The sequence below is a fragment of the Bos grunniens genome, chromosome 10, assembly GCF_055505025.1.
Source record: "Bos grunniens cultivar Pamir isolate PY7600 chromosome 10, Bosgru_T2T1.0, whole genome shotgun sequence".
NCBI classification, from domain to species: Eukaryota; Metazoa; Chordata; class Mammalia; order Artiodactyla; family Bovidae; genus Bos; species Bos grunniens.
Window position 1 is genome coordinate 16,117,582 of NC_141174.1, and position 26,329 is coordinate 16,143,910.

The 26,329-nt window shown below is 41.7% G+C and overlaps 1 protein-coding gene across 50 annotated transcripts in view; it reads right to left on the reverse strand.

The window, feature by feature from the left end:
• The window catches only part of TTLL5 (tubulin tyrosine ligase like 5), a 316,623-nt gene that overhangs the window by 73,459 nt on the left and 216,835 nt on the right, over positions 1-26,329 (reverse strand). For all 50 annotated transcript variants that reach the window (XM_086319545.1, XM_086319536.1, XM_086319563.1 and 47 more), the window contains one exon: positions 6,788-7,005. In XM_086319545.1, coding sequence (XP_086175671.1) covers positions 6,788-7,005 — 218 coding nt within the window. The remainder of the gene's footprint in view (positions 1-6,787; positions 7,006-26,329) is intronic.

A 26,329-nucleotide genomic window follows, 5' to 3' on the forward strand; every position in this document is an offset into this window, starting at 1 on the left:
TTATTTTTAACATAGTTTCCAAAATAATTTTGATCTAAACTACTTAAAAGAGTATTTTAACATTCTAAATTTATTTAGGCATTTGTCCAGATTTTAAGGAGCTTCCCTGGTGGCTCAGACGTTAAAGCGTCTGCCTGCAATGTGGGAGACCAGGGTTCGATCCTTGGGTAGGGAAGATTCCCCTGGAGAAGGAAATGGCAACCCACTCCAGTATTCTTGCCTGGAGAATCCCATGGACGGAGGAGCCTGGTGGGCTACAGTCCATGGGGTCGCGACGAGTCGGACACGACTGAGTGACTTCCAGATTTTAAAATCTCATTTTATTATAAAGTGGTCAGAGAATGGAGACTGCATAATTTCTGTTTTTTGAGGATTTATACTAAAATAGTTTTGAAAAATATTCCATGGGAGCTCTGCAGGGCATAAAATTGCATGTTATTAATTTAATCTCATTAATTATACTGTTCAAAACCCTTTATGTCCGGGTTAGATCTGTTTTGCCTGTAATAATGACTATTCTATTTTCCTTTTGGAATTCATTATTTTAGGTGGAATCTATCTTTTCTCTCATCATTTTTACCTTTGTACACTTTTTTCTTCAGAATTTTGGCAGAATTTTAACAGTCTGTCCTGAATTTCACTAATTCCATTTTCTACAGCACCCAATCTCTATTCACCATGTTTAATCCAATTTTTCACTCAGGTGTTCTTGTTTCCATTCAATCCTTCCTGACCCCAGACTACTTGCTCTCAGATAGCTTTTTTGAGCTCTACACAACTAATGCACACTAGGGATTTTTCTGAAATGTTTTCTTTCTTGATTAAACTTACTTTGGAGGTTGACAGCTCCTCTGAATCTTCTCCATGGATCTTTCTTTAAAGCTATACTATCTATTTCCAGGCCCTGAGATTTTAAAGTATTTGCTCATCCTCAGAGAAGAAAGTCTAAGTTTGCCAATAAGGACTGAGGATCACAGAGGAACTGATATAAATTCTATCAAAGGCTATTTTAAATTTCTATCCAAATCTTTAAAAAAATTTTTTTTAATTTATCTATTTGGCTGCATCAGGTCTTAGTTGTCCTAAGACGTGCTTCTCTCTAGTCGTGGCGTGTGGGCTCCAGAGCTCGCGGGCTCAGCAGTAGCAGCGTTGGGCTTAGCTGCCCCACACATATGGGATCAGGGACTGGAAGGCAGATTCTTAACCACTGGACCACCAGGGAAGTCCCTATTCAAATCTTTTTAAAAGGGATTTTTTTCATAATCAGATAAGATAGAAGGGAAGTGAGAGATGGGAAATACCCAACAGTCACATTACCATTTTAACATCTCAGCAAGGATGAATGAAAAGTAAGATTTTAATTTAAATTATCTAAGTATAAAATCACCAAAGGAAGATTCATCATTCTATGAGTCTCATGTATTTCTCTCCCCATGGGACCATACATAATTCCAATGATAACAACTGGTTAGATGTGATTTAGAGTACCTATTTTCAGACTGATGTCATTGTCATCATGGCCAAAGCAAATCCTAAGATCTTCTAAGGCTACCACTGAGGTCCAAATGCTGAGAGCTAGTAAAGGAAAGAGAGTCTGAGTGGTGACTCGTCACCTGGCCCCCAGCTCTTTCTGTCTCCAGGCCTGCCCGCTTAGAGTGAGAGGGCTCTGTCTGGTGTGTTCCAGGGCTGCCAGTGTTTTCCTACACTGCGCTCCCACAGGCAGGCACTATATAAAGCCCTCAATGAGGTTCTTCAATCCTTCTTGTGCTGCATCTAACAGACATTTCCCCAACACCTCACTATGAGGGTGGCACTAACTATTCCTACTTTTGAGCATTTCATTGGCCATTTAAGTGGCAAAACTAGTGTGGAAAGGAAGTTTCTAAGTGCTGACACTGCATTTTCCCAAAGGCAGTATTTTAGGATGATTAATCTGTCCCTTGCTGCACAGAATGGATGTGAATTGATTGGTGGGGGGTCTCTGAAATCAGCGGTCTACTGGGATGAGTATGGGGTTAGCACAGTAGGGGATGTGAATTCTGGCTTTGGTTCTGCCACTGTCCATCTGTGTACCTTGCTATACCCAAAGCCCTGCACGGCGCCTTCCTCCAGGTTTTTATCTTTCAGCACTAAGAGTCTATGACTATATTATTTGGGAAGTGCATAAATTAGAAATCTCATATTTAAGGATGGATACACTACAGCTTCAATCATATTTCTCAAAGCTACACATAATAAGACTGAAAAGCTGATAAAGATGGTTAATAGCCTACAACATGACATCTTCAATGCTTACCTCAAGACCCTACTTTTGGACCATTTTAACTCCTGATTACTTTGCCTCCTGTTCACGACTCATTTGTTAAAAAGATACAACATATTTTTTTCTTGATCCTTTATTTTTATATTTTTCTGACATTAATGTGAGCATCTCCATCACACTGCTGACCAAATGTTGAGGTCACATTAATTGGTGTTTGGATTAACATGCTCCTGGGTTTGGGACAGCTTTCCTGCCTCCTAATCCCTAGCAGCCTTTAGCAAAACACCACTGTCCTGGGTGCTGACACAGAATAGCAGTTGGCTTTGAATTCTACTGAAGTCACTCTGATGCAGAATATACTAAAACCTGGCAAGGAAAGGTAACTCCAGCTATTTAAAGAAAAGCCCTTTCGTTGAGTCTGGTGTTTCTCATGCAGTTTTCTTTTCTCAGGAAAGTCCCAAGGTAAACAGCTTTGACCCTGCCTTTTCAAATTCATCTCTAGTCTCTGAGTTTTGCCCACATCCCTGGCAAACACTGATCTTCTCAGATTTCTTTCTGTATATTTCCTGGAGAGTATGATTCTGGCTCTGAAAAAAGAGTCTTTTACAAGAAGAGATAGTTCATATGCATGTAGTTGTTCAGCGGCTGTCATCCTTCCTAGTTAAGCTGCCTGCTTGGAAGAAATACCACAAATAGTTTTGAAAGGAGGATCTGAAGTTGGTACTAAATTATGAAGTGTTACAAACATTAGAGAGGAAAATCAAAAAAGGGTATTGGCACTGTGGAAAAGGCAAAAAAAATCTAAATCATTCTCTTCACAGAATTGACAAGTGAGATTTAGCTAAAGGAAATATAAGTCTATGAATCTAAGAACTATAACAAAGAACTGCTGGGCCAAGAAAGGATGGGGAAAATGGCTGTAAAGAGTCAGGATTAAAAAACAAACGTGCTCATAAAAAAGCTTTCAACAGAACAGACTGAAAACAAGTTATTTTGGTTAATTATTCAGTGGGGACAGTGAGTTTTGTTTTACAGTTAGGAAATTGAAACCTTTAGAGGGAAAGTGACTAGACTATTATCATAAAGAAATAGGACCCCACTGTTCCGATTCTCAACTCCCTTTGCACCAAAATTCAAAAGACATTCCATCTTTTATGTTCTATTGTTTTCTAAATTCAACCCTCTAGGATGTGGAAACTTTGATGCTCTTGGAAATTGCTTCTATATTCGTCCAGTGCCAACTTCTGCGCTAGGAGAGGTTTGAAGTTCAACCCAAAAACACAGGGCTTGGCACGGTCAAAAGCTCATTACAACTTCTCATTAGTTGTGTCTCTTGGGACAACTATGGCATTCCTGAGTGTGACTCAGTATCGCCAGTCATAACTGATCAGTTAGTCAGTCAGTTCAGTCGCTCAGTCGTGTCCGACTCTTTGCGACCCCATGAATCGCAGCACGCCACGCCTCCCTGTCCATCACCAACTCCTGGAGTTCACTCAGACTCACGTCCATCGAGTCAGTTCCTGATTAATATGAACCAAGCCCGCATCAGGGTGGCAATAAGCTCAAGCAAATGAAGCAACACATTTTGTGGGAATAAAGCAAAAAATTACGTGAAAATTTCTTGGAGTATCGTCTTAGTATTAACCACAACACCTAAAACTCCTTCAGTATTTACCACGCACCAGGCACTGTATTTGTGCTTGACATTCATCAATTCGTTTACTTCTCTTAATAACCCCATGAGGCAGGTACTATTATCATTTCTATTTTAAACAGGAAACTGAATCACACAGATGTCAAGGAACTTGCTATGCTGGCTAGGAACAAGTACTTTGGAACAATAATAAGAATATGTCACCTGATACTTAGGATCCTGATTTCAGAAGCCATGAAAGGTTTCTCTAGATTAAAAATAACTTCAGCAATCCAAATGAAGTATGGCGTTTAGTTGATTGTAATGTATGGGCGACAGTTTCTTCGTATTGCAGTATCTTCAAATGTACCATGGCAATATAGGATGTTAACATGGAGAAAACTGGGTGTACGTATCTTTATGTGTACTATCTTTACAACTTTTCCATAAATCTAAAATAATTCTTACATGAAAAGATTATTTCAAAAAACTTTATCTGGATGCTTCCTAGGGAGAACTTTTCACTGAGTCAGTTCAGAGAAAAATAATGCTATTCTTCTTCCTAAAAGCCTGAGAGCAGGTTGAAAACAGGGGGGTCCTCAAGCCCTGCATTTTTCATGTAAAGGAGAGGATGTTCAGGTCTCCACTAGCGCTAACTTATTTAGCTTCACAGACTTGTGCTAGAGTTTTAAAGGCAAATTGGAAACTATTTCCTGGAACAACGCCTCAACAGCATGCCTTTTGATACTTGGATTATACTTTTTAAATTCTAAAGAAATCCTGTTTTCCCCCCCTCTTTTGTGCTTTTTTGGTGCTGAGCTGCTTCCGGTTTTCCCACACTCCTGCCTGTCAGAGACAAGAAACCACAAAAATGCAGCAGAGCAAAGCCTGTCCATAGAGCTGCAATTCCATCTGAGAAGCCTGAAGAGCTCTCCTGCCAGTAGTGAGTTCAGGGCAGTGAGTGGGGTCCTCCAATGTCTGGCCTCACTCCTGCCAACAGAGCCCCCCTCTCCACCAGCACATGAACTTCATCGGCCACCACAGGCCATCTCAGCAATAACTGGAAAGACCACGGCAAACAGCACACTCGTCAATTCAACATTCATTTCCCCGCCTAACTGTGGGCTTTTCAAACCTGGGAAGGAGTGTGTGCTTTTGGAACACTTATGATGGTTACTAAGACTTACAGAGGTCTGAAGTGTGCCAGATATTGTTCTATGTACTTTACATATTTTAAGTCTGCTCATCTTTATCAACTGTCCTATGAAACAGATATTATCTCCAAAAACAAGGGAAAAAATAACTGTAGGGGGTTGTGTTAGCTCTTCATTGCTGTCTTAGGCGCTCTCTAGTTGCCGCAAGTGGACTTCTCACTGGGGTGGCTTCTCTTGTTACCGACCACGGGCTCTAAGCATGCAGGCTTCAGTAGTCATGTCTTACAGGTTAAGCTGTCCCACAGCAAGTGGGATCTTAGTTCCCAGACCAGGGATCCGACCCGAGTCCCCTGCGTTGGCAGGTGGATTCTTAACCACTGGACCACCAAGGAAGTCCCCAAGTAAGGAAATTGAAGCCAAGAGTTTAAGTAAATTGCAACTTGTTAAAGATCTCGCATCAATAAAGTGTGAAGAGGGGTCTGACACAGACAGTCAGGCCCTGGGGGCTGTGCCCTTAAGGAACCGAGAGGGGCCACACATCCTTCTTGTCGTGCCATCGGCTCTCAACCACAAACTGAACTGTCTACTGCTCCAGAGAGTTCTCTAAAGTTATTACGATGCCAGTTATTCCTAGAAGAGTGCTTGGCACTTAGTAGGCACTGAATAAATATTTGCTGAATAAACGAATCTGGCAGCAGTATAATTAAAACAACCACAAGGGATTGCTTTTCAACCCAAATTTGATTCATTATCCAAGGGGGCAAAAACACGAACTGTTTTTTCTGTGCCCTAGGATTCCTTTTTATAACTCGAGTTGGTTTTGTGAAGGACAAATGAATGGGGAACCCCAAGGACAGCAAGAGAAATATACAAATCTCTTCTAGGTGTTCATCCATCAGGGATTGCCTCCTCCTCCGGACAGCTTTGGTAAGTCCGACAGCTTTGGACAGCTTTGGTAAGTCCCCCAGTTTTAAATGGACAGGAGCTGCTAAAACCAACACTTTTTTTTTTTTTTTAAATCAGTCCATTTCTAGTTTTCTAGGGAAAATGGCTGGGGGTAGTGTGAAGAATGTGACCTAAAACATGTATGTGATGCGGGTACAGAGATGTCTTTTTTTTCAGGTAAGACAGAAAGATGACAAAAGGTATTAGAAACATCGTTGCTCCACAGAGCCTGATGACTAATGTCAATGAAGTTAATTCATCTTATGAAATCTCAATCCTATGTCTTCCCTTTCAAATGCCTAAAAACAAATAAACAAGGGTGGAGTGAGGGAAGAGTGTTGCATTTTACATGAAATTGGAAAGATCTAACTCTGTAGAACGACTGAAGGAAGAATACGTCCCGGAGGAAGTTCCCTCCTCCAAGTCCACAGTTCAGCGCCGTTACCAGCTGTTGCGTCTGGTTGAGGCTCCTGCCAGAGGCCAGAAGCGGCAGCTGCCAACGACCCTGAACCTGCCAGCTGCAGTGCTCGCCATCACCCTTGGCAAACTTAGAAGAGCAGCCTCTGCCCCTCTCACAGGGGGACAGCCTCGACACTGGCCATGCTGTAATAGCTCCCCCGGTGATTCTAGCTTACAGCCAGGGCTGAGAAAACAGTTGGCCTTTATTCCCCATCAGGTGTTCTTTTCAACACTGCAGTACACATTGTCTGAGCCTCCATAAATAAAGAGCATTGTTAGCACAGAACTGATACAACTCAGAAGGAGCTGAACAGAAGAATTTCGAAAACTTACTTGGAAGCCCTTTGGGATGCTGCCTTTCTGAGGACTTGTTTGTGACTGGATGGGGGTTTGGGGACCAGGGAGGAGGAAGAACTTGGAGGCGGCACCACTTTTTGTGGCAGAGTCGTTGGCTTCTGGCCACTGGCTGTGGCGCTTGGAATTCTGCAAGCTGCACCATTATTTATTGTCCATAAATTGGAGTTAGGTAGTGTCTGGCTGCCAAAGATCGCCTAGAGAAACAGAAAAACAGAAGATTGATGGAGATATCCTTCACAGTCTGTTTGCTGTAAGTGAATAGCAGGTGTGCAATCCTGAGGGGAGGACAAAAGGAAAGGGGAAACCATTCAAATGAAGCAACTTTAAAGAAAAAACACCTCCTCCAATAATGCCAGTGCAGGTGTAGAGTCACAGAAGGGAAATCTCTCTTAGCAGAGAGTGGAGATGGTCTTGTTGAAAGTGCCCTGGGCTAGGACTCAGGGCAGCTGGGTACTATGAACTGTCCATAGACATGAACTAGAGAAGCATTCGGTCTCGCCTTGTCTTAGTCTTTCCCTTCATTGTTAAATTCAACAGGAATTTAATGGACGCCTCTTGTCGGATGTCAAGTACTAGAAATACGGCAGAGAACAAAAGTGACTTGAACCTGGCTCAGTTCCAGCCCACTCAGAACTCTGAACTCCTCTGGAAGGTTTGCACCTTTGAGGAAACAGAAGGATCCAGTGTGGAGTAGTAACATCTTGATGACCTAAAGATTAACATAAGACCTACACTTGGAAACACTTTCAAAGTAAAATTACAACATGAATACTGGTTATTATACATGAATACAAGATCACAACAAGGGTATTTTCGCTTAGAAGGTAAGCCAACAGATACTAAATAAAGATCCCAAAATCACCATCCAGACATCACAAATACCAACACATACCTGTAGGAAGGATGTACGCTTAATTTAATTGTACACTTCCTCAGAGAGAGGCTTAAAAAAACTCTTGCAACTTATTTGCCTCATTATAAATAGTTTTTTGTGTGTGTGTTACAAATTTTGTTACTGATTCTTGAAATACGTTAACACTGCTTTCAGTAGGCATGAAAGCTTTAAATATAAAAGGATATTAGGAAGAAAATATAAGTGAAAAAATACATAGGACTTTTTATTAAAAGGATTTCTGGCAATTGATTTCTACCTATAGGCACTACATTTCAAGAGGCAATGGGAGAAATGTCATTTTCTCGTGGCAAGGCCTGAAGGAATATCAAATGTTCTCAGGAGACATTCACCTTCTAGGTAAACTACACTGGCAGTATTTCTGTCCTTTACGAATTTTAGTTTTTGAGATATAAAAGATGAACTGAGTAGCTTTAGTAAAGAAGTGTTAACCAATCCTTCTACACTAATGCCTTGGAATATCCCATTTCAGGAAAATGTGTCCAAAGGTCCCTGGTTGGGCAGACACGGGGCAAAAGGGGTAGTCGGCAGTCTTGTGTGGAGGGAATGTGTGTGGTTGAGAGGCTTGACAAAGAGCAAAGCGATTTCAGAGGTGGACGCTCAAGGCAGTTTCTTACAGACCAACTGGACTGAAATGGTCCTCATCTCTGGAAGCCACCAGAGAGGGAATGAAAGAGTGGCTCACTCGCCTCTACCTCTGAGCAGAGGAGGGGCGCCAAGGAAGACCTGAGTCCAGGACAAAGCCTAGTGTGCAGGGCTGCAGAGCGTGTACATGGGGCTGCACACGGGGACGTGGGCAGTGGGAGCAAGGGCGTGGGCCATCTGTAACCAAGGCGCGCAGCAGAGGCCAGCTTGCGGAACTGGCTCAAAAAGAAATCCACTCCTTTCAAGCACCATATCTAAGGGCCTAAAAAATCTGTGGGAGAGATTCAATTGGAAGGAAGGAGGGTGGCAGGAAGGGGTGACCCCACAACCTCCCAATAAATGAGCTTAGACTGAAGAGTGCTTGCAAGATGCCTCGCTCAGGGTGGGGAGGAAGCCGGAACTGACCATGAGGGCTGACGAGGTCTACGCTGGCCCTCTATAAACACATTCACTGGATGAGAAGCAGAGGAGGAAAACCACTGTTAGTGAAGAACTCATGGAAATAAAAACACTCTTTATTGAGTTAGGTTTTCACACAGTGACGGAACTGCCATCAGGAAGAACATCTATTCAATACATGTTGCCGTGGTGACAATAAATATAGCTTTATATATAAAAATAAACATATCTTTATATGCCAATACACACACACAAAGATATATACCATGTTGGTATCTGCACAGAACAGTTCTGAAAGGATTAAAAACAAAAACTGGCAGCCTCCATGGAAAAGAACTGGTTAGCTAGGAGTCAGGGGAAAAGGGAAACTAATTTTTGACTATATATCGTTTGTGTCTTTTTGAATTTTATACCATCTAAATGTAGTTATTTATTCTAAAAATAAATTATTGAAAAGTCAAAAGTAAGTCAAGTTCTAATAAGATGTGAGCAGGCAGCAGATTAACTTTCTAAGTATAAATCAAAATATCAAATGAAGCCCAGCTGGTTCAAGGACTCGCCAGTAGACTGTGTTGAAGAAGGAATTGACTGTTCAACACTTACTATGGCTTCAAGACCAGATCAGGTCATCAGCGATAGGCAAAGGCTCACGGAAGTGGAAAGGAACATGGCTCTACAGTCAGGTGTGACAAGTGGTTAAGGCGTGATAAGTCAGACATGCTCAGTCGTGTCTAACTCTTTGCGACCCCATGGACTGTACCCTGCAAGGCTCCTCTGTCCGTAGAATTCTCCAGCAAGAACACTGGAGTGGGTAGCCATTCCCTTCTCCAGGGGATCTTCCCAACCCAGGGATGGAACCCAGGTCTCCCTCATGGCAGGAAGAGTCTCTACCATCTCAGCCACCAGGGAAGCCCATAGTCAGGTGTGCCTGGACTCAAATGTAGGCTCTGTCACTTATAAGTTGGGTGACCTTTCAAGTTACTTAACCTCTCTGAGCTTTAGCTTTCTCATCAGCAATTATAATCACTCGGCTGGACTGTGGGGGATTAGATGAAGATCAATAAGTAAACGTAGCCCAGGCACTCAGTAAAGGTTTCCTGAAATAAATCAAAGCCCCAGGCACACAGCAGAAACTGAAATGCCCCCTTCCTTCCCAAACTACCACCTCAGTTTACTGAGGAACCAAGCGGTGGCTGACATGCAAGTCTGCTTATCTGCAGTGACTTGTGAATGGTGGTTGGTTTCGTGTTTTCCAGCATATTTTTCCAGTCTTATGATGATGCTCACTAGCTGCAAAAGCAAACTCATAAACTGAAAGCACATGTGTAGGTTCCCCAGATCATGTTTACGCAATTCTTTCTGGCAGAACAGCTTTTTTCTCTTCTAAACGCTTATAAAACTGCATTCGTATCTGTCTTATCACATTTAGCAAAATTACCTTGTATCACAGCCACTTATACACATACTTTTTTCTGTGTCTGGACAATACATACTGGAAATGCCTGCCTTTGTACCAGATTAATTTTTGTTTCACTAACAGCGTCAAGAAGACTGGCTTGTGTACAAATGGTGCTTAATAAACATTTACTCCACAAGTGAAGAAAAAAACACCTCATATTATACCAACTACTAAATTCCTACACAAGAAAATAGACAAGTTTGTGTTTACATAGAGATGCAATCTCGTAGTAGGACCGTTCTCTGGAGTTTGAATAGTGAAAGTGCCTTCAGCTTACACTCAGCCACAATACATAAGTTAAGCCCTTCTTCAGATTCCAAATGAAAATAAATTCACCTTCCTAGATGCACATACTGTGGCAGGACCTCAGACACTTGTTCCATAGTAATAAGATGACTCTTTACCTCAAAACCACAAAATAAACCAGGAGAATTTATTGCTTAGGAGACTCACTTGCCTGGATACTAATAATTCTTCTTTTCTTCCCTCCAAAACTATCCTGGTTTTTTTTTTTGGGTAAAAACATGTGCCCACCTAGAACATTCTATTTCCCAGTCCCTCCTGTACCTTGAGATAACCCTGTGACCTGGTTCTGAATGGTAAATAGAGAAGTTTCCAGGTGCAGTTCTGGGAAAACTCTTCAAAGGGGGCAGGCTGGGCTGCCCGGTGCACAGCTGTTGCCCTTTACTGTTGTTCTTCACCCAGAACATGGCCCTCTACTTAGAAGCAGCCAAGGTGGAAGTCCCTTGCTAAGGATCGCAGAGGATAAAGACAGGAGGAGCATGGGTTCCTGACCGCACCACGGACTTTAGGAGCACCTCTATCTCTAGATACCTGGTTATACAAGGGAAAGAAAATAAATCTTTAACTTGTTTAAACAGCCATGGGTGGGAAGTGTTCTATTATATGCAGCCAAATGGAATCCTAACTGAGTTGAGATACAATTCTCAATCTACCAAAGAGTCAAGCTTGTTTCAGCTTCAATATAATAAAAATATAACTGCATCTCAAAAATAGCAGAGAGTCTTCCCAAATACAGTAAAAAGCTTCTAGGTTCTCATTTGTCATTTGGGGATCATATACTCATAAACTGAATGGATAATGAAATTATTGTAATTCTATGCCATCCAAAATTCCCCAAAGTCAGTAATGTGTCAGACAAGTTCCCAAGTGCTGCACCAAAGCCAAGGCTAAGTGGAATGAGATTAAAGTAATCAAAACTGATGAGAAGAAAACCAGAAAGTACTCAGGCAAAGATAAAAGAAGACATATAGATGTGTGTAGAATATTGGCAGAAATCAGCCTCCCCAACCCCCACCCACCACCTCCCCAACCACAGCCTGTATTGACCCTAATCCTACAAGTCTACCACTATGACAGATTATGTGAACTGTTTTGTCCTGGTATTCATTCATAAATAAACAGGAGCATTATATAAAGTTCTCGCCATGTAATTCCTAAGAACTGTGAGGTCTGGACAGAGTGTTAGCGCTCTGCACTTGTGGGCTAACCCAGGGGTGGGGCCTGCGCTGTCATCAGTCACTGTCCTGGGAACGTGAAAGCTGTATCAGCACCAGCCTCCACTCAAGACCTGGTCAACAAACACAGGCCTTTGCTTCTTTATTGGGTGTGGGAAACAGCGATGCTTCGGCAAGGACACTCAGAGAAAACCACAGTCGGAGGCTTGGCTTGGCCCCAAACAAAAGAGTGGAAAGGCCCTCCTTCTCCCACAACAGAAGGGTAATCATGGGTGGGAAGGAGGAATCTGTGATAGACAGAACACAGACTGCAACTTGGAAGGTCACAGGGAAGCAAGATCTGGGTTCTCTTACTTGAAAGATAATACCGTTCAGAGATTAAATTCTGGGAGGTTGTGTGGTGTATGTGTGTGTTTTAATGCCTTCCAGAGAAACACCCCTTTCAGTCCTGACTCAGCCTTCTTGGTGATGGAGTATAACTGGATGCCTCCCTGCAGTGAAATAACTCTCTAAATTCATTTTCTAAAAATTAAGGTAGATGAAACAGGCAAATAAGAATCTCTATTTGAGGTTAACGTCACTTTGTATCCCTTTTTCTCTGCTATCAGAACAGCAAACATTTTAGGCATCATTCTCCCCATGTGAGATTTTATCCTAACTTGGATAAAGTTCCCATAACATAGCTTCTAGTTCTGGCAACTCAAGTACTGGATGGTTTATCTGCCTGAGAAGGTAAGATGCTAATCACTCATCTTTACTACAACCAGGCTGAGAGTTGCTCAACGCAAAGAACACATTACGTGCAACCATACAATGCTGTAGAGAAAGGCAGGGGGATAGTGCTGTGCTTAGCCGCTCACTTGTGTCTGACTCTGTGACCCTGTGGACTGTGTAGCCCGCCAGGCTCCTCTGTCCATGGAGATTCTCCAGGCAAGAATACTGAAGTGGGTTGCCATGCCCTCCTCCAGGGGATCTTCCCAACCCAGGGATCGAACCCAGGTCTCCCGCACTGCATATTATACAGTATTTCTGTGGGCTTACAAAAATTGGTATATGATATCTGATTTTTTTGAGACTTTTTTTTTTCATTCAAATATCGATCTTGAGCATTTGGTTCCATACCTATAAGGGTAGATCTAGATCACTGTTTTTAATGGCTATCTATTTTCTACTGGGCTTCCCTGGTGGCTCAGTGGTTAAAGAATCTACTTGCCAATGCAGGAGACATGGGTTCGATCCCTGGGTTGGGAAGATCCCCTGGAGAAGGAAATGGCAATCCACTCTGGTATTCTTGCCGGGGAAATTGCATGAACAGAGAAGCGAGTCAGGCTACAGTCCATGGGATCACAAAAGAAGTCATATATGACTTAGCAAGTAAATAACATTTTGTATTACAGTTTATCATAATTTAAGTCACCAACAGTAGAATACTATAAACGAACACAGTAGGTCTATATACGCAATTAAGGAACTAAGTTTCCAATACATTTTTAAGTAGGAAAAAGTAGGCCCCCTAAAATTTTATCCTTTCATTTTGAAACCACACACACACACATACAGAAGTTTTCGCCAGGTTAATTCTGTATTTAAGAACAGTGTTGTGATAAACATCATGTTATTTCTACCTTTTGATATATGCTGGATCATTTCCTTAAAATAATTTCCTTGAAACAGAATAGCTAAGATCAGAAGGCTGCTGCTGCTTCTACATCTTTTTTAATACATATTCTCAAATTGCCCTCTGTAAAGGTTGTACCAATTATATTTCCATCAGTATGTTTGGAAGAATATCTGCCTTACCTTTCCTTGATTATTATAAGTAAACACAACATGTCCTATGGAAAGCTGGCTCCTGACTTGTTGCTAATGCTGTTTCTCTTTTTCTCTAATGTTTATAAGACATTTATGCTTTTGGACAAACATATTCTTTTAACCATTTTACCATGGTACTATTCATCACTCTTTTTACTCTTTCTCCTCACGTCTCTCTCTAGCAATAATTTGCATATAATTTCCTGCTGTCCAAATAAGTAAATATTAGTTTTTAAAAATGTAGCTAATTAGTATTTTATGAGCCTTGAACTTCTAAACCACCTTCTTAAATATCATTCAAACCAATTTCTCCTTCTGGCATGAGGGGTTTGACTAAAACCCCAAGTTGAGCTATAATGCTATGGACATGTGCATGTATGCTCAGCCGCTCCATCATGTCCAGTTTTGCAACACCATGGACTGTGGCCCGCCAGGCTACTCTGTCCATGGGATTTTCTGGGCAAGAATACTGGAGTGGGTTGCCATTTCCTTCTCCAGGCAATATACCCGACCCAAGGACTGAACCCGCATCTCTTGAGTCTCTGCGTTGGCAGGTGAATTCTTTACCACTGAGCCACCTGGGAAGCCCCACAGATAGGTACATTTAAGGTTAAAAGTAATATACAATAGAAGATATGTCTGCATCTTCAGGTTCATTAAAGTCTTATTTGCAGTAGCTAAGATGTGGAAGCAATCTAAATGCCTATAGACTGATGAATGGATAAATGTATATACATATGACAGAGTATCATTAAGCCTTAAAAAATAAAGAAATCCTGCCCTAAACTACAATAGGTGAACCTTCAGGATATTATGGTAAATGAAATAAACCAGTCACTAAAAAATAATATGACATGATTTAAGTGATAAGAGGAATCCAAAGTAATCACATTCACAGGAACACAAAGTGAAGTGGTGAATGTCAGAGGCTGGGCGGGGGCTGGAGCTGCTCCACGTGTGCGGAGTTTCAGTTACGCAAGATGAAAACGTTTAGTAATCTGCTGTACAACCACGTGAACAGTTAAAAATACTGCACAATAAACGAAAATCTCTGAGAGGGCAAATTTATGCTATGTGTTTCTTACCACAATGAAAAACAAAGTAATACATAACAGTAAGAGCAACACATTTTTATGGAGCTTTTAGCATGGTCAGCATTGCTCTAAGTGCTTTACATATTGTATCATAGAACGTTCCCAACCATTTATGGCGGGTCCCATCATCACTTCCATCTACAGAAGAAATCAGAGCACAAAAAGCTTCCATGGTCTGTCCATGATGGCAAGTCCTGGGAGGAGTCTTATTCCATGGCCCCACTACACTACACTGCCTTCCTCCTTTAGGCAATGGCACCCCACTCCAGTACTCTTGCCTGGAAAATCCCACGGGCGGAGGAGCCTGGTAGGCTGCAGTCCATGGGGTCGCTAAGAGTTGGACATGACTGAGCACCTTCACTTTGACTTTTCACTTTCATGCATTAGAGAAGGAAATGGCAACCCACTCCAGTGTTCTTGCCTGGAGAATCCCAGGGACGGGGGAGCCTGGTGGGCTGCTGTCTATGGGGTCGCACAGAGTCGGACATGACTGAAGAGACTTAGCAGCAGCAGCACCCCCTTTTTACATCAACTCCACTGAAGTTAAATCCATCTCCCTTCCAAAGAAAAATTAAAGCAAACCTAGCAATGTGTTCAACTTTTACCAGATGCATTTAAAAGACAGAGATTTCACTTAATTTATTCCAAGAAAAAATGGTTGAAAAAAATTTGTGCATAAGCAAACCTTTGTTACTTACTTGGAAAGTTAAAGTGTGCAAGAATATGAGTGTGTGCATTATAATAAATAAAGGTAACCTCAAAAGATCACCCATGACCCCAGACTGAGAGTTCAATTGGTTAAAAAAATAACTCATAGCCTTACTTTCAATTGTCTCTTTTATCTTTTATTTACTAGTAGTTTTAGGGAATTATTTCTATATCAGTGCCCTTGTTCTCCTAATAATGTGTTTGCCTCATATCTTCTGATGAGTAAATGAAATAATTAGACAAAGTAATCTCTATGTTCCTTTACAACTTTAAATTCAGTTTCTAAATAACTTGCCTTTGTCTTCAAATGTATAGTTTATTTTATTTGGCTCAGAATATCACACATTGACCTACTGTTTATCTTATATAAACTTTGCTGTCATAGAGCTATTAAGTTTTTTTCCTGTGGCTGCATCCATCATGGATGGATGGGGTTCTTTATGTTTAAAGACGAAGTCTTTCATCATTTCACACAAAGTTACTGCTGTGAGTCCCTCATATGCCCACAGAAAAACAGAAAAAAGCCAGAGGTCAGAGAGTGAGGGGAGGGAAGGAAACTGGCCACCAGGCAACTGCAGCAGAACCCACATTTTAAGGGTATGTGGCAAACAAGGCCAATCCCAAGCAGCTGGTAGGTGAAGAGCTGTCTCTTAGCATAACTAGACCAAGTGGGGTTTTGAGTTTTGATTCATTGTATTGACCTTTTCTTTCATATTTGTGTGTATGGATGTATAGCAGCAGAAACAATAAAACTCGAATGCCTTATCTGACTGATAATAAATGTATAAAACAAGGAGAAAATGAAGTGTCACTCATGGGGGAGGGAGGAAGAGTGGAAAAGGGCTTTAGAACCCTCTGACCTGGCTTGTCTATTATAACTGCAATAAAGCTAGCTGTACAACCTTGTGGAAGTTACTTAAAGTTTTTGAGCATCAATTTCCTCATTAGTGGAACAGAGATAATACTACATCTAGCATACAAAAGGCACTCACTATACACCTATTTCCTTGCTCTCACCTTCCTCCTTCCAAGCAACAGCTTAGAAAACACTCTGGTAATAACCAGGGGATTTCTATTACTAGTAGTAATGAATCAGCATAATGAACTGATGTCTGTATTGTAACAGTGCATTAAGAATCAGATTTCTATGAAATCTATTGAGAAAGCAAGCATGATACAATCATGCAAAAGTGTCATCTGTGGTATTAACATCTGCAGACACCTGTCGTGTTTCCTGATAGCCTTCTCAAAAATACCAGCATAGAAATAAAATTTAAAAAATATAACCAATAACAAAAACAGGGTTGAAAGGACGAATTGATCACTGAAGAGATAATTCCTATGTTATTAACAACCCACACATTGAATCTTCAAACTCATAGAACATATTTCAGGATGCTGCAAGAACAATCCTACTACTGGGCATATACCCTGAGAAGACCATAACTCAAAAAGACACATATAGGCCTCAACGTTCACTGCAGCACTATTTACAAAAGCCAGGACATGGAAGCAACCTAGATGTCCATTGACATATGAATGGATAAACATGTGTTATATACATACAATGGAATACTACTCAGCCATAAAAAGGAACAAAATTGAGTCACGTGTAGTGATGTAGATGAATCTAGAGGGTATCATACAGAGTGAAATAAGTTGCACTGACAAACAACTAATCTCAAAAATATACAAGCAACTCCTACAGCTCAACTCCAGAAAAATAAATGACCCAATCAAAAAATGGGCCAAAGAACTAAATAGACATTTCTCCAAAGAAGACATACAGATGGTTAACAAACACATGAAAAGATGCTCAACATCACTCATTATCAGAGAAATGCAAGTCAAAACCACTGTGAGGTACCATTTCACGCCAGTCAGAATGGCTGCGATCCAAAAGTCTACAAGCAATAAATGCTGGAGAGGGTGTGGAGAAAAGGGAACCCTCTTACACTGTTGGTGGGAATGCAAACTAGTACAGCCACTATGGAGAACAGTGTGGAGATTCCTTAAAAAACTGGAAATAGAACTGCCTTATGATCCAGCAATCCCACTGCTGGGCATACACACTGAGGAAACCAGAAGGGAAAGAGACACGTGTACCCCAATGTTCATCGCAGCACTGTTTATAATAGCCAGGACATGGAAGCAACCTAGATGTCCATCAGCAGATGAATGGATAAGAAAGCTATGGTACATATACACAATGGAGTATTACTCAGCCATTAAAAAGAAAACATTTGAATCAGTTCTAATGAGGTGGATGAAACTGGAGCCTATTATACAGAGTGAAGTAAGCCAGAAGGAAAAACACCAATACAGTATAATAACGCATATATATGGAATTTAGAAAGATGGTAACAATAACCCTGTGTACGAGACAGCAAAAGAGACACTGATGTATAGAACAGTCTTATGGACTCTATGGGAGAGGGAGAGGGTGGGAAGATTTGGGAGAATGGCATTGAAACATGTAAAAGATCATGTATGAAACGAGATGCCAGTCCAGGTTCGATGCACAATACTGGATGCTTGGGGCTGGTGCACTGGGACGACCCAGAGGGATGGTATGGGGAGGGAGGAGGGAGGAGGGTTCAGGATGGGGAACACATGTATACCTGTGGCGGATTCATTTTGATATTTGGCAAAACTAATACAATTATGTAAAGTTTAAAAATAAAATAAAATTAAAAAAAAAAGAAAAACAAATACAGTATATTAATGTATACATATGAAATCTAGAAAAATGGTACCAATGAGCCTATCTGCAAGGCAGGATTAGAGACCCAGATGTAGAGAATGGACTTGTGAAACAGTGGAGGAAGGAGAGGGTGGGACAAATTGACGCAGGAGCACTGACATATACACACCACCACATGTAAAACACCAGCCAGTGGGGAGTCGCTGCGCAGCACAGGGCCTCAGCCTGGTGCTTTGTGACGACCTAGAGGAGTGGGAGAGGGGGATGGGAGGGAGGCGAAAGGGGGAGGGGCGATATGTGTACACATAGCTGATTCATGCTGTTGTACAGCAGAACCCAACACAACATTGTAAAATGATTATACTCCAATAAAAAACCCAAATAACTCAGTGGTCCCTGACATTGTTCCTAAATAATAAAAGTACAACGGAAGGTAGAGTGTGGCCATTTCTAAGAGTTTTAAGCCCTGGAACAGCTTTTCTAAGGTGTGCCACTGAGAAGCGTGATAATACATCTATTACTTATTGCATGCCTGAATATTGTCAGAGATGTAACAGAGCATGATAGCCAAGAGCTTGGATGCTGGAGGCTGACCTGCCTGGATTCAAAAACCCCAGCTCCTCCATTTATTTGTCACTTTTTTGAGCCTGGGAAAGCCACATACGTGATGCTCAGTTTTCATAAGAGGGCAGTTGTGAAGATTCACTGTGATTATACAAATACCACTGCAGGTTTAGTGCTTGGGCACATGGAAACATCCTGAGGAATATGATCCTCACGAAAACCCACAGATACACATTATTATCCCCACGTTAGAGATGAAGAAACCGAGGTTCAAGGAGGTTTAAAGAGCTTGGCGCAGGTCATGGGCTCAGGTTGAAACAGGATTATCTGACTCCACAGCCTGTCCACAGTTCTGTTTCTGAACAGCTGAATGCGGTTTTAGGTGTATTATCACATATTTTGAATGGCATGTCATTATGGAAGAAGAGGTTAGTTTGGGCAAAATCTGCTAAATCGAATGGCTCTAAGACAATCATAATTATAAACAAGCTAGATGAATTCCCAATAAAGGTCAGAAGGAAGTATAAAATTGAACAAAAGATCCCCAAACCAAATGAAAACAACACAAAACAAAACAGAGCAGCAGGAGGTTAGAAGTTCAAATCAGCCCGCTCCAGGAACTTAAGCACTGGCCTGAGGTTGTGCCCAGACCACCCCCCTAATCCCCATGCCCAACCGTCCTCCCAGATACTCTTGTTGGAAAGACCTAGAAAGACTCCCCCTGCAGAGCTGGTCTGCTTGCTGGCTCTCCCTGGGTCAGGCTGAGGAGCTAGCATGTTATTGCTGGCTGCCTGGAAAAGCCCGGGTGCCTGCTGCCTCCCCCTCCCCCACAACACAAACACAGCGGAGAAGGCTGAAGTGCTCACTGCTGAAGTGGGGTTGCGGGGGGAGGGCGGGCGGTGTGTATGCACAATTTTTCTAGACACATGCAATGAACTTTTAGGAGCAGAATAACAAGACTTGGCTGGGTTTATATGGGAATCCTTCCCACACCTGTGAGGTTGTGCTTATATACACACACGCCGTTAGCAAAAAGCTCATTACACACGGCACCCAAGATGTTGCTATCGTACTGAAAGACCCCTTCAAGTGGACACTGAGCTGCCCCCCGCCCTGCGTGTCTCGGGACGTTAGTCTCTATTGGCCCTCACCGAACCTAGCTGAGGTGAAATTGGGGATTTAGGATGAGGAAGGAAGGCAGACAGAGAGGAAGAACCAGAGGAACTGAGGATGCAAGGTTTTCTCCTACCCTGAGTTCCTTTGCAAAGTTAAAAATTACATCTACTAAAAATTGAAGGGCTTTGGAAACCAGTGAAAAATTAAGGTGTACTTAAAATCCTCTCTCCCTCTGTTGTTAAAAGAAATATCAGCAGTTCTGCCTCCACCATCAAAATATCCTTAATTTTTTGGCTTTTGGGGCTTTTTTTTTTTTCCAGACTGGAGTAGGTAGAGAGAGAGTGGGAGGGCAAGAGGATGGGGGCTGGGAGCAGAGCTTTAACAAAGAATCACTTTAACAGAAACTACTGAGTAATCGTTCTGCCCTGGGCCAAGAATAACATCAGCTCCATGTTGGCAATTAGAATCAGGTCAGTCGGCCTCACAGCTGGCGCAGCCCTCCTTGCAGACCCCAGCAGGGAGGGCCACTCAGGCTGATGTCACCAGCAGTCACCGCTGCCCAAGAAGGTCCCCCCGCTCAGCTGACAGAGAAGTTTTGTTTTTTTAATCCTTCTTCTTCGAGGGCAGGAAGCCAGTCTGAGAAGGAAGTGGGAAGCAGTGAGAGAAACCAGAGAGAAGACACCCTGGGATACATCAAGACGTAGATTCATTGAACCACCCTTAGACGGCCAAGATCCCGCGACTTCCTCAGCCATCCTGCAACCCATTTTAAATGAATGAATATACCTTAAAGCACATAGAATACTGCTTGGACCACCATATGTGCTTATTATGTGTTGGCCATTCTTACTTAAACCAAGAGGGAGGAATCTGCGCCGTTACTTATCTCTCTTCCCTCATAAAACTGGAATCCTGAGAGCAGTGGTTGCTGGGCAAAATGTACCCTGATAAGAGGAATGAACAGGAAGTTTTCAAGTTTGGAAAACTTATTCATAAGGAAGCTGTGGTAGATGAAGTGAAAAAGATGGAAACAAAGTTCCTATTAAAAAAAAAATGCCTCAAGTTTTATAAGGGCAACACTAAGTTTAACAAAACCAGCCTCCCTTCCAAAAGACACAGGACAAATAATGAAAAGGAGATACTTCTAATCTCTTTCTCTCTAGCTCAGTGGTTCTCAGAAGTCTTGGCATCCTCTGGGAACTTAGAAATGGAAATTATTGATACCCATCCCAAACCTTAAACTATAAAGAAAAATGAGCACTGAAGAATTGATGCTTTTGAACTGTGATGTTGGAGAAGACTCTTGAGAGTCCCTTGGACTGCAAGGAGATCCAACCAGTCTATGGATGTTCATTGGTGGGACTGATGTTGAAGCTGAAACTCTAATACTTTGGCCACCTGATGTGAAGAGCTGACTTCTCTGAGAAGACCCTGATGCTGGGAAAGATTGAGGGCAGGAAGAGAAGGGGATGACAGAGGATGAGATGGTTGGATGGCATCACCGACTCAACGGACACGGGTTTGGGTGGACTCCAGGAGTTGGTGATGGACAGGGAGGCCTGGTGTGCTGCGGTTCATGGGGTTGCAAAGAGTTGGACACGACTGAGTGACTGAACTGAACTGAACTGATCCCAAACCTACTGAATCAGAAATGGTGTCAGAGAAGCAACTGATGTTTTAACAGACCCTTCAAGGAGTTCTGGTGCTCAAAACCAAGGGTTTGCAAACCAGGGCTTGCAGGCCAAATCCAGCCTGCCATGTTTTTCATTTTTAAAACTGTTTTATTTGTTTATTTATTCATTCTGTTTTGGCTGTGCTAGGTCTTTGTGGCTGCACACGAGCTACCCCCTAGTTGCGGTGTGCAGGCTTACTGTGGTGGCTTCTCTTGCTGTGGAGCAGGGCTCTAGAGCACACGGGCGTTAGCAGTTGTGGCACATGGGCTCAGTAGTTGTGACTCCTGGGCTCTAGAACACAGGCTCAGCAGTTGTGGTGCACGGGCTTAGTTAGTTCTGCAGCATGAGCCCTCTTCCCGGGTCAGAGAGGGAACCTGTGTCTCCTGCACTGGCAGATGGAGTCTTTACCACTGAGCTACCAGGGAAGCCCCCTGCCATCTGTTTTTGTAAAGAAAGTTTTAGTGGAAAACAGCCATACTCATTCATTTACATGGTCTATGGCTATTTTCCTTGGCAGAGCTGAGTAGTTACCACAGACCCTATGTACAGCTTGCAGGGCCTAAAATATTTACTTTATGGCCATTTACAGGAAAAGCTTGCTGACCTCTGCTCTGATTTAGAACCATGTTTTTATAAACTGCTCACAGTTTCAATTTTATCTTGTTTTGTTTATCATGTTCTCTATCAAATGACCGGATCATACCTATTTCCTTGTGCCTCTGGCCCTGGAAGCCTCTGCCAATGGCTCCAGGTGAGTTTCCTCTCCCAGGTCCATATTATAGGACCAGTCTTTTGTATGAGTGAGTCAGTAACATGGCAACTTCTAGACTTATGATTGAAATTCTAGACAGAGATGAGGATCAAAGCTTACACTGCATGAATGGTTAGAGATGCCCATTTCCAAACTCATATCCTGAATCAGTTTTCCTTCCTGAAAGCTTCAAAAAGCTAAGTGCAAAAGGGATAGACAACTTCCTTTGAATGCAATGCAAGAAAGGCTGCATGCTTTTCCAACAATATTTTTAGGAGATCACTATGAAAGACACGGTCCATGTATAACAGTAGACTAGAATACAATATAGTATGTGTATGTATTAGTCACTCAGTCGTGACAAACTCTTTGAGACGCCATGGACTGTAGCCTGCCAGGCTGCTGTGTCCATGGAATTCTCCAGGCCAGAATACTGGAGTGGGTTGCCATTCCATTCTCCAGGGCATCTTCCTTACCCAGGGATCGAACCAGGGTCTCCTGCACTGGAGGCAGATTCTTTATTGTCTGAGCCACCAAGGAAGCCCCACAATACTGTATAAGGTCCCTTTTAATGTCCTAGTCCATAAACATGTTTCTCTTGTGAATGAGTACTAGGTAAATCAGATTTCAATTCTATCCACTGCTCTCAAACAGGAGCAGGAAATGGCAACCCAATCCAGTGGTCTTTCCTGGAGAATCCCAGGGACGGGGGAGCCTGGTGGGCTGCCATCTATGGGGTTGCACAGAGTCAGACACGACTGAAGCAACTTAGCAGCAGCAGCAGCTCTCAAACAGGCAATTAACCAAACTGTTACTTATATCAATGGCTGTCTACAGTTTAGCAACTTGAATCCAAAGCATAAGAAGTTCATCAGAGAAATCATCTCTATCTAAAGGGGTAACCCAAGGACAGACATATAGGCCACACAGAGAAGGCAAACCCTGTTTCAGGCAATCATTTGGTTGTAATTTATAAAGGTATAATCACAAGCTGAGCTAAAAGTAGAGGCTTAAAAATCTAATAGGGCTTTGCTCTTTCTGTGGAGTATTTCTAAAAATCCTCTGAAATAAAGTGCTCTAAGTTACTAAATATCTTCATGTTATAACATTTAATAACTTATTTGCTATTTTAGTAGTTATAAACTCTTCAGGCTAATAGAATGTAGTTTCTTTCACTCTCTCCCACAGTCCCAAACTTCACCCCTACTCATTTTTACCTAAATCAACTGTGGATTAGAAGAACAGGGGGAAAAAATAAAATGATGTTATAAACATATATAAAATTATGATAAATGATGTTCTGTTCCCTCTCCAGGAGACACGAGATTAACTCCCTTCTTGGGAGTTCTGACTTCTCCCTAAAACAGGTATTCTGACAGATTCTAAAAAACATATTTTCCATATACTTCATAGTTCAGTGAAACTAGGTCAGTATAATCCTCAGTGAAAAAAAAGAAAATCCACACAAGAATAGCAGTACTCTGAGTTTTCAAAGGAATGTGAGTTGCTGGAAGCTAATCAAAAGAATGAGAAGGACTTAGAAATGAAGCAGTTTCTAAAAGTGAAAATCAGCAAAACTGCCTTTTCCCTCAAAACTTTCAGTGCTCTGCAATCACCTCCCTTTTTTTTTTTTTTTAATCATCCACCATTTCAGGGTATGGGAGCATTAAAAGGGACCAACTGTCTAGATTCTACTCAAATAAGGGAAATACGGCTATGTATATTTCCACTATCCAGCATCTGATTAAATTGGCATTCTTAAGTAATCCAAACTGCATGGGGTTCAGAAGTTTTAAAAGTTTTAAGAAATTTACACAGATTAAAAAAAAAAAAACAACCTAAGATATACTGTGGGAAAAAATAAAAATGGAGTTGCTGCTAAGAGCATTCTCTAAAATGGAGCCAGGAGGCCACTGAGGACGTGTGGCTTCTGCACATCTCAGCAGGAACGGAATTTGAACCTCAACCGCTCCTTGTCTTAACACAGGCATCCAGAACATCTGCCCAGTGTTCCAGAAACTCAGGATGCTTAGGGGACCCTTATCCTCTAAGATAACTTGTGACAGTCTATTTATTTATTGGTCCTTTACCCTAAAATGACTCATAACCACCTATCCTTTAAGGACAAACATTTCCTTCCGTGTGTCAGGGTTGCACAGAACAACTCTAACCCTGTGGCATTGGCCTTGAGCCCCTGACTCTTTCTCTTCCTGGGAATAATCTTTTGGTATTACCCAAATCTGTCTCCTCAACTGGAATTCTTAAGACCCTGAATAAAGCTCTAGGGAATTCCCTGGGTGGGTGGGGTGTCCAGTGCTTGAGACTCCCTGCTTTCACTACCATCTCTGATCAGGGAACTAAGATCCCCAACAAACCAGGCACTGCAGCCAAAATGAAAAAAAAAAAAAAAGTTCAAAAACTGGCCTAAATGTCTCTGCTATCCCAAATATTATTTTTATTTATTAATTTTGGCTGTAGTGGGTCCTCGTTGCATCACACAGGCTTCTTTTGTTGCGCTGACTAGGCTCTCTAGTTGTGGCACAGGGCTCTCTAGTTGTGGTGTGCAGGCTTAGTTGCTCCAGAGGAGGTAGGATCTTAGTTCCCTGACCAGGGATCAAATCCACATCCCCGACAATGGAAAGTGCGTTTTTCACTGCTGGACCACCAGAGAAATCCTCCACAAAGACTGCTTAAATAAAGAAATTTCTACGTGACAGAGGGTAGTGGAATGATGTTGTATTCCAGCTTTACAGATAAGAAGTCAGAATTTTTCTCCAGTAAAAAAAGACTTCACAAATGCCGGCATTTATGATTGTAGGTTGCATTCACCCTACAGGTTTTAGATAAGAGGAAGTAATTGCCTAAATTATTTAGTTCCTTATAAACCAAACTATCAGTAATCAAAGCCATTAAATAATATTTAAGTGAATATGTGGGGCACAAGAGGCCAAGCCTCTCTTTTTTTCCCAATAAAAGTGATATTAAACCAGTTTCAAACTAAAGCTACTACTTAATCTTAAAGACAGAATTTCAGAGAGAGTAACTAATTTACAAGAAATGAAATTTCTCCAACTTGTACCTTTCTGAATCAACTCTAGCACATCAAAAATGTCTGTCATTATTGGTCTTACTAACTCTAGTGGCAAATGCCATACTGTTTGAATTTTTAGGAAATCAAATCCAGTGAATTTTAGTGAATTGGTTTGCCCATTCCTGAAATTTTTCATTTTCAAGTGCCTGATCTGGGAAAGACAGGGAGAAAACAATTACATTTATCCAAAGGTACATTATAAAGATATGTATTTTATACCTAAAAAGATATTTATCCTTATGTTTGTCGATCTCAAATGGACAGGTGCCACCATGGCTCATTTGACAAGTGGCTCTTGGCCTGTGCATCTGAAATGATCATTTCAGATTAGAGAATAAATCCTGCACAGCCATGCTGTGACCACAGCAGTGCCTGTCTAAAATCTAAGTGCACCAGTCTGAGAAAGAGAGATGGTGTGATTAATCAAGTTGTATACAGGTTTTGTATTTATTTGAATAAAAGTGGGGGAAAAAAGCAAAAAAAAAAAAAAAAGAAGTCAGAATTTTTCTCCAGTAAAAAAAGACTTCACAAATGCCGGCATTTATGATTTCTTACAAAGAATCAACATAATATACGGGCTTCCCTGGTGGCTCAGACATCAAAGAATCCACTTGCAATGTGGGCGACCTGGGTTCAATTCCTGGGTTGCAAAGATCCCCCAGAGGAGGGCATGGCAACCCGCTCCAGTATTCTTGCCTGGAGAATCCCCATGGACAGTGGAGCCTGGTGGGCTACAGTCCACCAAAGAGCTGGACATGACTGAGTGACTAAACACAATATAATATACAGATTATACTACCACAGATAAAGATTTTCAAGTGATGAATGATACTGAAAAAAATAAAAATTCCTATGGACCTGGATGGTAGTTGAAAAGATAATAGAGAGCACAATGATAATTGCTTTATTAGAAGGAAAAAAAAAAAACCTTTGGGAATGTTACCTTTGAGTGAATACTAATTTTGCACAAATTAGTGTACACTACATACTACATTTTTATAAGAGCAAATGACAAGAGATTAACCAATATATTTCTTCACATAAATTTCAGGGAAGCTCACAGAACCAGTATGGATTCATACAAGCAGAACATGAAAAACGTGGTGAAGAA